Genomic DNA, 11,551 nt, shown 5'->3' on the forward strand with positions numbered 1-11,551 from the left:
TAAATGGATTGTCCCAAAAAAAAAAAAAAAAAAAAATTGCAAAAAGAGTAATGTTATGAATATAACAAAAAGCCACAATAATTTTACAAAATTTTCAAATTAGCAAGTCACATCATTAAAAAAATATTAATTATATAATATATTTTTAATTTTTTTTTTTTTAATGATGTGACTGCCTAGCTTTGATTATAGTGTACAAAGCGATTCATATTAGTTTTATCATGTAAAACTGCTAATGATTTTGTTTAAATTATTCAATGTTTAATACAACTGTGGCGGACTGTGTTTTGGTCCCGATTCACTAATTAATCATTAATATAGTTTATTCTAAGTGAGCTATGTTATCAAAGTTTCAATAAATTAAAAATATTACTCCAATTACCAAAATCATCAAGAAATTCATTATCCCTTTAAATGATTTATTTAATCATATAGCATGATTTTTTGTATTAACAAAAACTTCGCATTACAAAATATGTACTTCTATCACATAACTTAAGATTTTTATTTTACTATCTATTTTATTAGTTAATTTTGATTGTATTAATAATATGATTTTTTTTAATTTACATATAATTTTTAATTAACAAGTGGAATGCACAACCATAACACTAAAAAGAAAAATAAGAACCAAAAAGTATATATCTTCTTTTTTATGGTGGGATCCATGATCCATTATTCGTATGAAAAGAAAAAACATTATTACCACCACATTATTAAATTCTTCAAAAGACAAAGCATGACTATTGGCTTATGAGTTGTATGTAGTTAAATCTATTAAATGATTTGTTTTGTTCGTTTTAATCTTGAATTCCTTAGCAAGTTGAAATTAAAGCCTAACTAGCTTGATTCCCACACCTAGTCTTGTCTTCCTATGGTTCCATTGTTTACCGATATTCTACTCCTCTCATTTGATGGCAAATAATTACTCATTTATAAAAATAAAAAAATAAAAATTATGCTAAAAATATTACAAATTTTATTACAATATCTTTTATAAAATGATGTGTCGGCAAATCATCCACGCCATTCACACCTCATTTGTATATACCATATTGGGGATATGTGGCGCATCTAACTAAATCTTGTGCGCAAAGGACACACAAGACAAAGGGTGCAAGCCTAATATATTAAGACCATTACAAAAATAAAAATGCATATTTTGGTGGCTTTTCCCAATAAGCATACAAACATTGCATCCCCCTTTTTTTTTCTTTTTTTAATTTGAATTTTTTTTTTTATAATTTAATAACTATAATAGTGAAAATGAATTTAAACCCTAAACATTTTTGTTTGAAATACTAAGTAGTGCCAATTCAACTATAAAGTTCTTTACGGATTGCATCCATTTTTATTCCTAGTTTTTAATCCTTTCATATACACATTTTTAAAAGAGGGATAGAGATACATATGGCTAGACTATTACACCAGTGACGTAAGAGAGAAAATGTTCTCATAGCGTAGGAGAGACTCAATTAATTTATGGACACATGATTTTGAAGTCCTACATTCAGAAAAATTAATATATATAATCTGAAGTCTTGGATTTAAGCTTATAAATTAATTAGTAAGCCATAGCCTGCTAATTCTATGTTCATTAGGAGATAGGAGAAGAGGACATTTTGTACATTCTAGTCACCTTCTCCCTTTTTTATGTCATCTTCTCTCTCTATCTCCCTTCGGCCAATCAATAGGGTTAAGAAGAGGAAGAGAGGGAAGGAGGACCAAGTTTTGTTGTCTGAGTTATAAGTTTCATGTTGTTGAATAGATTAGGGATACCACTGTCTTCTTCAACAAGGAAACAAATTTTCTTTCTGCAAAGTCAGGAAAATATGTCATCTTTTTTCTGCATTAAGATTGCTAACTACATCATTATCATACAAAATTCTTACATGCATCCAGAAGAGAAGATAAAACTATTGCCTGTATGATCATGTATAGATGTACATGCGCAACTTCAGAACAAAATTCACAAGAGTACTAATGCTTTGGGGCATTATATTGGTTTAACTCCACAGGACAAAATTGGAGAGGGAGAGAGAGAGACTAGGATCTAGGATGCATCAAAGTCACTTAATTAGCAAGGGCCTGCCCTTGTAATCTTCAATCTCTTCACAGTGGACAAGAACATCCTATACAAAAACAGAAGCAAGAGCCACATTAATGGATGCAAAAATATGGGATAGTGTTAGAATTGAAAATGGATTACTCTTAAAGAGCCACATAAACTTACTCCCAAGGCACATCTCCAACCATCATCAAATCCCCTTCCTCATCTTCATATGTTAACACATGACATTTCTCAGGATGCTTTGTATCCACTTCAGCTCCCCCTGTTCCAAAAATCAAAAGCATTCCCACAAAAAAAAAAAAAAAAAAATTATTAGCTCAATATTCTACAAGTTTACAACAATAAAAATGGATCAAAATAATCATTCTAACAAATAGGGAAGAGGAAACATGGGGAAACTTTACAGAGAATGTTAGTGTTGAACATGTAGTCAAGTGTCCTTATTAAGTCATCATAACCATCGTGGGCTAATAAGTCCAGCTTTCTCCCAATTGGAATGCCCTCCATGTAAACCTTAACAAAGAAGGTGGCACGATCATTGCACTCGTTTCCTTCTGCCACAAGTGACTGAATTGGTGGATAATCCAATGTTTGCACCCTAACATAAAAATGAACCATAAACTGTTTTGAGAAAAGCAATGCTAGTAGGCGTAGACAATGATAATCATAAATTGAAAAGAAAAAAAAAAAATTGTTTTTAGTTTTTTTTTTTTTTTTGTCCTTGTAATAAATAAGAGAAAGGATTCAAACGCAGGTTCTCTATAGCAGAAGAATTGGGTAATGCCACTTGTAACTACTGAATAATGTCACTAAGTTACAAGACTCCAGATGGACAAAAGGTTGATATAAGATGAAAATGGAAGAAAGATAAGATTTCATCAAATGGGTATTGAGTATCATAGAATAATACCTTGGAGTAGAAGAGTTGTTGTGTTGAGAGGCTGAAATGCTAAGTCCAAGCCTAAGATCTGTGCTAAGGTCTCTCTTTAGCTGAGAAAGAGAGGAGGAACTAGAGAGAGATTGATGGTTGTTACTATCAATTGAAGAATAAGAAGAACTAGTAGCTCTACCCATTGTGAGATGTGACGACAAACAAAGCCGCCACCCAAGGCTTAAATAAATAGACACACATTCACACACAGTCAAACAGTGTGTGTAAGATAGAAAGTTAAAAGAGTCTATGAGATATGAATGTGTTGGGGGGGAAGCATTTCTTTTGAAACAACTGGTCGGCCTGAAATGTTGTCAAGGCAGCAGACAGGTACACGCGTCAAGTAGGAACCAACGTGGCTTGTATCATAATTTCCCTTTGAATCTTAAACATTCAATCACAATGCGGTTCATGTGCAAATATTAGGCTGTCTTGATGACATTTTGCTATAAGTTCATAATTAAGGTTGATAGAATAAGCATCTTTTACCAAACACTTTTCAATTTGGAAAAAAATAGGGAAATTTTACTTTTTAAGAAATAATCAAAACGTGGAAGAATGAAACACAACGTTTTTAGTTTTTACACCATTTTTCAAACGTTATATTCCAATTTTGAGAGTTCATAATGTTATTGTTAACCATTGTGAAGACAATATTCTCTAAAATTGTAAAACTTGGACTCTAAGGATTAGACAAAGAGTCCACACACTATAACATAATGTGTACTTGGAGGACATGAATCTAGACAAAGTATTAAAATGGGGTAAAAAACATTGTGTTTCATTGGATAGAAAGGTATCGATTCTAGACATCTATTTACACCATCCTGAAACACAGACCACAGTATTAAAATAAACCCATGTCATAAATAATCTCTAACTCAATGTCAATGGATATGATTATCGTGATGCGCATGGGGGCATAGGTCTTGACACATAATAAAACTTATTGATAATGCTGAGGCTACGTGTGCTATGTAGACTAAACCACATCGATATGTACTTAAATGAATTATTTAAAGGGCTGTAAGTAATTATGGACAAACCATGGGGGATGCTTCAACAAGCAAGATGAAACCTCGGACATTTTGTACATTCTATAACTATTGTTGGGACCCTCATGTTTCCCCATCTACTTTAAAATCATTACGTTTGCAATTCTATTGGTATTTCATAAAAACTTGTTTCTGAATTCTGATTCTATTCATCATTATTTCACTTTCTTTTGCCCCTAGGGGCTCCAAATCCTAAACGGCTTTAACTTTAGAGGGTAGATTTTTAAGAAATCAAACTCACTAAATTTTCTAAAAAATTCTTGATGATATACTAAAATTGAAATAAAATATAAACAAAAGTTAATTAGTTTTCTTTATATTACTTTATACCCTACATCATTATATTAAACAGACTGACAAATCTTGCTTGATAATACTTTTTATTGAAAGAGGATACCTAAGATCCTATCATGGAGACATGTCATCAATCCGATTTATAAACACAAGAAAAAGATTTGAGAACAAAAAAAGAAACGAAAAGCATTTTGCATTCTTGATTGCTTATGCATTAAACATCTCTCATTCACGTGTACAATTCACGTGTGTAATGCACATTCTCTCTCTCTCTAGAATTCATTTTCCTAGTTGTTTCTCACAATGAGGAAGAGCTAGTAAGAAGGAAAATCTTTCGTGGGCCTAAAGATACGCCTATTGATAGGAAGAAATGAAAAACTTACAAACAAGTGAAAGAGAAAAAGAAAAGGAAAATGTTCCCCACCGCCCCTACCAAGCTGTTGCTTCAATTAACCATCATATGTTTATTGGTCTCCAACACATTATTCCCATTGAATTTAAAGCATGTTTACCCACAGGCCACACACTCTTTACAGAACCCGTAATGTCTTGGACTCTAAAGACCATATTCTCTCTTATTTTTTCCTTTTACACATTCTTCTCCAAAACTGTGTTCTTCCACTCAAATCTATCTATCTCCATCAATGTGTTGGAGATTCTCCATATTTTTTTTCTCAGTCAAACTTAGAATTGCTTTTGAATTATCCCATGTAAAGCACCAGGCCCTACGCTGGGGGACCTGGCCCCATTTCAGGCTTTTTCTTCACGGACCCTTTTTTTTTTCTCTCATTGCTGTTAATTTGCACCATCATTTCTATCACACTTGTCTTGAAATCTTATACACGTATCAAGAAATCTAGGAGCCTCGTGGTTCATCAAGGTTCACGCCCTTGCCCACCAATGTAATATTTGGCTTTTTAAAAAGGAGTCCTTCCCCTAGTGTCGCTCTTAAAGAGATCAGTTGTCCAGAGTTTTCGAGTTACTAGAATAGTGTCCTGGGCACATTTCAAAGAAGATCGTGTCCACGGGCAGTGTTTTATATGTAAATCAATATAGGAATATAGGAATATGTTAATGGGTACTCTGTTCCTTATACTAAGGAAGAACACTGCATTGATAAGTAGAAAAATTAATAAACAAATGCTTCTTTAACTTGTTAGGGAGGAATTGAGCGAGTCTCACTACATTGAAAAGTAACAAAAACTAATAAACAAATACTTTTTTAATTAAAAGTTGTTCAGCCCCTTAAAATACTTGTTAATTACAGTGAAAAAAAAAACTCAATTATAATCAATGCACTTTGACACTTGTTAATTTAACACGTCATTATATAAAGCTTGCTAGGTCATTGCATATGTCACAAACTTGTACATCATTGCATACATCACCAACTTGTGTGCATAACTAGATGACTTCAAGCACACCTTAATTTTTTTGAGATAGTCTTTCCAGGACCAACACCATTTGTTACAAATTTTGACACAACTTGATGACATATCCCACTATGATCGATGAACTATTACTTTTACATAGACTCACCACTTTTGTTCCATAACTCATAGTTGAATATGTTAAGGTTGTGGAGATAGTTGTGGCACAAAAGTTATGTCCATAGACTTTATCTTTTAAGATAAGTACATGGTGAGAGAATGGAAGGTGGCACTCAAATACATTACACATCACAAAGGATCGCATTAACACTAAGCTATCACTTGAAGCTCAAGTACACATCCGAACTAAACCACTAGGTCCACTGCCCTACTCTGGATGATGCATCAAAGATTGGAACGTAGCATGGAATTGGATCTGGGGCCACATGACTACAAACAAAATGACAAAGTTTATTTAGCGGATCTAAATCAAGGGATTGTCCAATTTCTCCTTACAATTCATGTAGACAATAATAATTTCATTCATTCATGTATCTACTGCAACTATGCTTACCAATCAGCGCACAAATTACAGGAGAAGTTGCATAATGGAAAACATTCTGCATGTTTGCTTCTGCACTGGTAATAATCACAGAAGAGCAAACACTAAACATAGCATTAAAGCGATCAATAATGACAGTGACCCAGTAATTACAAGTCAAACAAAATCCTAAAAAAATATGCCTGTAAGAAAAAACTCTCCACAAAAGAGGCTACCCAAACTGCCAAATGAACAGCTGAAGAGAAACTTTCGATCAGTCAAAAGAGCCCATCTATGTCCAAAAGTTGCTTTAAAATCTGACACTACTTGTATGCAACCTGTGATAGGAATTTAGTCACCTCAGCTGCAACCTCATAAGCACCCTCAACACATCGGCCCAAGGCTACACCGGATACATAGTTGCCCCCCAGAAACAGCCCTTGAAACCCAGTATCTTTGAGAGCAGCATTTGCAGCATCAAGGAGATCAAAATGACCAATCAAGAACTGTGGAATGGCTTGTGGCCACACTTTCACACCCAACGCAAGTGGGTCTTTAGCATTAGGGTTTATGAGCATTCTCCGCAAATCTCTATCAACTGCTTCAATAAGTTCACTCTCCGTCTGTCATTAAAAACTGTGGCATTAGAAAGACTAAAAAGAAGGAAGAAACTGAAAGGCATCTAATATTTAAACATAATATGTCAAAGCCCAAAGATTGTAACACTGAAAGTTAGACCAATCAACAAAAACTAAAATCAAGATATGAATCTTCTTGAATTGTCCTACCTTGGACAAAATTCCAGGATTCGTAGCCCCTCCAATGTAGTTCAATAGCAGAATTCTTCCAGCTGGTGCTCGATCAGGGAAAAGTGAAGAGCTATAAATGGTTCCTGCAATTCCCAAGATAATTCACATGCTAAATTTGGCCCAAAATTTTCAATGCATCTTTAACAGAATATTACTTCTTACTATTAATTAAACATCTCAACATTATATTAAGTACCAGCAGATGTTAAGAATGGCCAATGACCCTTGGGTCAGTTGGTACCTCCTAGCATCCCCCCACGTCCAGGGATCAAGTGCCCACCCCCATAGAAAAGAATTAAAAAAATTTTATTTTTAAAAAAAAAAAAAAATCATTTTAAGCAAGGAAAACAAAACAGATGTTAAGAATGAGTCATGGACGTAACTAATTTAAGAGTTTAAAGGGAAGTACCTAAAGTTTCCACCCCTTGACTGCGTGGGTGCAATTGACCAAACCCCTTTAATTCACCGTTTATCAAGCATTCTGTCCGAATTGCTTCTTTTGGATATGAAATGGACACCGCTGCAACTGGCGGGTAGTAAAATTTTGAAAGTGAATCTGCAGCACCAGCCTGTAAAAAAGAAAATAGGTGGAAAAAAATTTATACAGGCCTCTTCTGCAATTTAAAAAATTAAGGAACAGCAAAAAATGCCTTAAATAATCCAGTAAATAAATATGATTCATTAGCCCCCTAGATGTGGCCATGCTACAACAAACTTTAGTTATACACCATTAAGGATCATCTCACGAGGCATGTCTTAAAAACAAAGCTTTAACAGTTGAACAAGCACGGGATATACACTATCAGGAGCTAAAATATCTAGAGTATCTGTAAGAAACTATGCCTTATTTGTCCTATAAATAAATTTTTAATTAAAAAATAAGATTTGAGCTAAAAAAAACATAGTCAAATTTTAGATGAGGACTAGCTAGTTAACTGATATAAAGAATAAGATTAAAGCCTAGTATAAATGCAAGTTCTAGATAACTTCAGGGCATCTGCTGAAGACAAAGTCTAAGCCATATGTCCACTATGCTGTATCAATAAATGAATAAAAGAGCTGAACAACCTGGAAGAACTATTTCAACATGGTACTACTTTCTACCAATTCACCTTACATCCAAGTGAAAACCAGTCTACAATTATGATAGAATGTCAACTAAACAAAAATAGCGCCTCATTGAACCAAAACTCAGAAACTACATGCTACTTTTTAGCATGACCTCTCCTACACAGGGTACTCTCCAAGGATAATTACAACTTTGGCATTCCAAACACAACAGTGTCTATTAATTTTGTGTTACTCTGTCTCGACCCTGCAAAATTTGATGTAGCTCAGATCCTGATCTAAATTTTATTCTGCATTGCCACTATTGATTAATTAATGTTTTTCAAAAATGGTGAGATATTATTATCTGTATATAGCATTGTGATAAGGTGCACTGAAGTTAGGGGATTGACACAAGCTCTAAAGAACAGCAAGCAAAAGAGGAGGGAAAAAAAATCACCAGAAAACAAGGAAAACTAGAATCGAGTATCCGTTTTGGAACAACTTATTTAGTTAAAATTGAAAATTTTTTGTTGAAAGTACTGTAGATAAAGCTAAAAGCTAATTGAAATAGTATAGTGGGATCTATGAATAGTACCAAAAAGTGCAATAAGACCTATGAATAGTAGCAAAAATAAGATAAATAGAAAAAAAAAAACTGACTTTTTCAAAGCCAATGCCAAACGCAACCCAATATTCAAAAAAATGAAAGTAATCATCCTTTCCAGAATGAACAATAAATAATTGAACAAGTGGTGCCTTATCTAAAAAATTATATATTAGTATACTACTAACAAACTGCAAACAATATGAATCACATATTAAAAAAGTTAAACAAAAGTCAAAATTAAACAGAAGAGTAGACCTTCAATATAATCCATTTTCAAGCATTCCACTAATAAGAGCAGTAACGAGACAACCAGTTCTTAAATGTTACAAGAAAGGGGCATACAGATAGAGGACGCAGCAAACTGCTTGCAATATGGGAAGGAACCGTCATGACAACACTTTTGCTCTGAAGAGAAACCAATCCTTGTGGTGTTTCATATGTCAAAGTGTAACCTCCATTATCCAATTTACTGATACTTGAAAGCTTCCAAGACAATTTTACTTTTCCACCCAGCCTGCCAACACAAAACAAGTCACTAAAATCACCAATCCTAAAACGAATATTGCAAGCACATCAATAGTTGAACTTCCAATGAAGGTTACCTTGTAGAAATTGCATTTGGCAACATAGCGAGTCCCTTCCTAAGTGATCCAACAGTTTGGCCCTTTGGCTTTGGTAGACTCCTAAAAGATAACTTAATTCAGGGCATTGAACACAAATTTTAAATATAACGACAACATACGCATCAATGGATAGGTATTTTTACGGATCTCGAGGTGGCTTGGGAACTTTATTTGTCCCCTGGATTGCTTTAAAAGTGCCACCAATGATACTACCACCATTCTGCTCTAGATTCCAAACTTTCCCAAATGCAGCTTGCATACTCAGTTTTGAAGGATCACCCGCATAGACACCTGCATATGACAAAATTTTCAGCTCCACTAAGCAGCCATATATACCAACTGAAAGAAAACAAGTCATGGCATGCATATTCCCAACTTGGGAAATTTCTTAATAGGAAGAACAGAGATTCCAACAAAAATAAACAATGAGAACAGATTGATTAGTGACATAGGTTGTTCATTGTTGGTTATAACCTGAACAAAATGGCTCAATCAAGCGTTCAAAAACCTCATCGCCAAGATTACGACGCACAAACTCCTCGACTGACTCCTCACGCCCCTGTCACCTTTGTGAAGACTATAAGACATGAGAAATTCACTTTAAATATGCATGTGCACGAATGTGTGCTTGATGTCATTATGAATGAATTTTCAAGAGTAACATAAATTGATAAAGATAATAAACAAAGAGTTGATGAGGACAAACTGGAGGAGGAGGACGAAGGCCTAGAGCACCAAAGCCAGCCCTGAGTTTGCCACCAATGCTCATCAAGTCAAAGAAAGGCAGGTCGGCCGGCTTCGAGGGGACCGGCCTTAATTTCCCATTCCACAACACAAAACGTGGCGAATTAGGATCACCCAAAACTAAGTCATCCTTCAATCCACTATCCACCTAACAATGCAATAAAAAAGAACCAACAATTCAACAAAATAAAATTAAGAGAAAAAACCCTTCCTATAAAGTATAAAACATTGTAAATACTATTACAAATATACACTTAACAGACCAAGTTAAAATTATAATATGGAAAAAGAAACTACAGATAGAGAAGGATTGCATTCTTTTTATATATATATAATATATAGTTACGACAGGATTTTAAATTATGGCATCTACTCCATGATAATTTTTTTTTAGTTTAGGGATTCGACCCAAGTCTCTTATTCAACGACAAAAGACGGAAGTTACAAGAATGGGAGAGGGTCAATTTGAACCCTAAACATCTCCATTGGAAACAACAAGAGATACCAATTAAGCTACAAGCTCTGAGTACAAGAGACTTTACCAATTGTGATAATTGGAAGCCGCAGAAGACTTGCATTTCAAACCAAAGGTTGAGCATTAAATTATGAAATAGTAGATTGGTTCTCTGATTGGAGTTTGTATTCTCTTTTTGTTAGAATAAGATATCTTACTCATCTAATCTAAACAAAAAATAAATAAAGAATTAGAAAAAAAATTCAAGAAAAAAAAGTTAGAAAGCTAAGTTAGAAATGAATTGATAAGCTAAGCGATTAAATTCATTCATAATTTCCTAATAATAGCTTAGAAATTTTTGGGAGAATTGATAATTTATCACATACCATCATGGTGAGCATGGCATCGGAGGGCTGGAAGCTATTGGGGCCTTCTTCCCAGAGATAACCGTCTCGCTCGACGGTGATGATGTTGCCACCGACGCGGTCTCTGGCCTCGGTGACGATGACATTGGGAACGACGTCGGAGTGTTTGGTTGCGAGTGCCTGTGCGATGCAGAGGCCGCTGATTCCGCCGCCAACGACCACGCAATCTACATTTGAGGATGAGGAGGAAAGTTCCGCCGCCGCCGCTTGAGGCGGAGAAATCGCGGTGGCGGACGAGTCCTCGGCGATCGAGCAGCGAATGCGTGCGGTGGGATTGCGGCGAGCGAGAGGGAGTGTGCGGAAGAGAGAGGAGGGTGACGTGTACGGAAGTCGTGGGCGGAGGAGAAGCGATTGGGCGGGGAGGTCCGTGAGGGTGTTCATGGTTGATGGCGGGTTCGGGTTCGGGTTCACTGCTTTGAGAGAAACGACGGCGTTTGTTATCTCGAAATGAAGGGAAAATGGTGGATAGAATATGACTCTGAGAAGTGACGTGTCTCTCCACTATTTGATTAGCTGATTGTAACGATTTAGCTACTACCGCTATACGGTACATGGGGCACGGCTATCTTTTTTTTTT

General features: G+C 35.1%; 2 protein-coding genes across 2 annotated transcripts; both read right to left on the minus strand.

The window, feature by feature from the left end:
* Window positions 1-1,822: 1,822 nt before the first annotated feature.
* Window positions 1,823-3,184, minus strand: LOC111988456 (auxin-responsive protein IAA20). The gene is made up of 4 exons (XM_024020256.2): window positions 2,982-3,184; window positions 2,476-2,669; window positions 2,234-2,333; window positions 1,823-2,132 (listed from the first exon to the last, which is right to left on the minus strand). Exons 1-4 carry the CDS (start codon window positions 3,143-3,145, stop codon window positions 2,078-2,080), a joined length of 513 nt encoding a protein of 170 aa, XP_023876024.1. The 5' UTR covers window positions 3,146-3,184; the 3' UTR covers window positions 1,823-2,077.
* A 3,061-nt stretch (window positions 3,185-6,245) lies between these two features.
* LOC111988470 (protoporphyrinogen oxidase 1, chloroplastic) lies at window positions 6,246-11,551 on the minus strand. The gene is made up of 9 exons (XM_024020271.2): window positions 10,936-11,551; window positions 10,058-10,243; window positions 9,826-9,910; window positions 9,495-9,642; window positions 9,331-9,411; window positions 9,071-9,242; window positions 7,481-7,640; window positions 7,051-7,154; window positions 6,246-6,885 (listed from the first exon to the last, which is right to left on the minus strand). Exons 1-9 carry the CDS (start codon window positions 11,353-11,355, stop codon window positions 6,586-6,588), a joined length of 1,656 nt encoding a protein of 551 aa, XP_023876039.2. The 5' UTR covers window positions 11,356-11,551; the 3' UTR covers window positions 6,246-6,585.

The sequence above is a fragment of the Quercus suber genome, unplaced genomic scaffold (genome assembly GCF_002906115.3).
Source record: "Quercus suber isolate HL8 unplaced genomic scaffold, Cork oak 2.0 scaffold_766, whole genome shotgun sequence".
Classification (NCBI taxonomy): Eukaryota; Viridiplantae; Streptophyta; class Magnoliopsida; order Fagales; family Fagaceae; genus Quercus; species Quercus suber.

What these genes read in the sequence shown, in the direction of transcription:
- LOC111988456 (XM_024020256.2), bottom strand. Translation starts at nt 3,145, where the DNA reads ATGGGTAGAGCTACTAGTTCTTCTTATTCTTCAATTGATAGTAACAAC. An exon ending in GTTCAACACTAACATTCTCT is followed by an intron (nt 2,334 to 2,475) that starts GTAAAGTTTCCC and finishes TTTTTGGAACAG; the next exon opens with GGGGAGCTGAAGTGGATACA. An exon ending in GTTGGAGATGTGCCTTGGGA is followed by an intron (nt 2,133 to 2,233) that starts GTAAGTTTATGT and finishes GTTTTTGTATAG; the next exon opens with GATGTTCTTGTCCACTGTGA.
- LOC111988470 (XM_024020271.2), bottom strand. Translation starts at nt 11,355, where the DNA reads ATGAACACCCTCACGGACCTCCCCGCCCAATCGCTTCTCCTCCGCCCA. An exon ending in GTTTGCTGCGTCCTCTATCT is followed by an intron (nt 7,641 to 9,070) that starts GTATGCCCCTTT and finishes TCTTTTTTACAG; the next exon opens with GCTGGTGCTGCAGATTCACT. An exon ending in TCAAGGGGTGGAAACTTTAG is followed by an intron (nt 7,155 to 7,480) that starts GTACTTCCCTTT and finishes TGGGAATTGCAG; the next exon opens with GAACCATTTATAGCTCTTCA.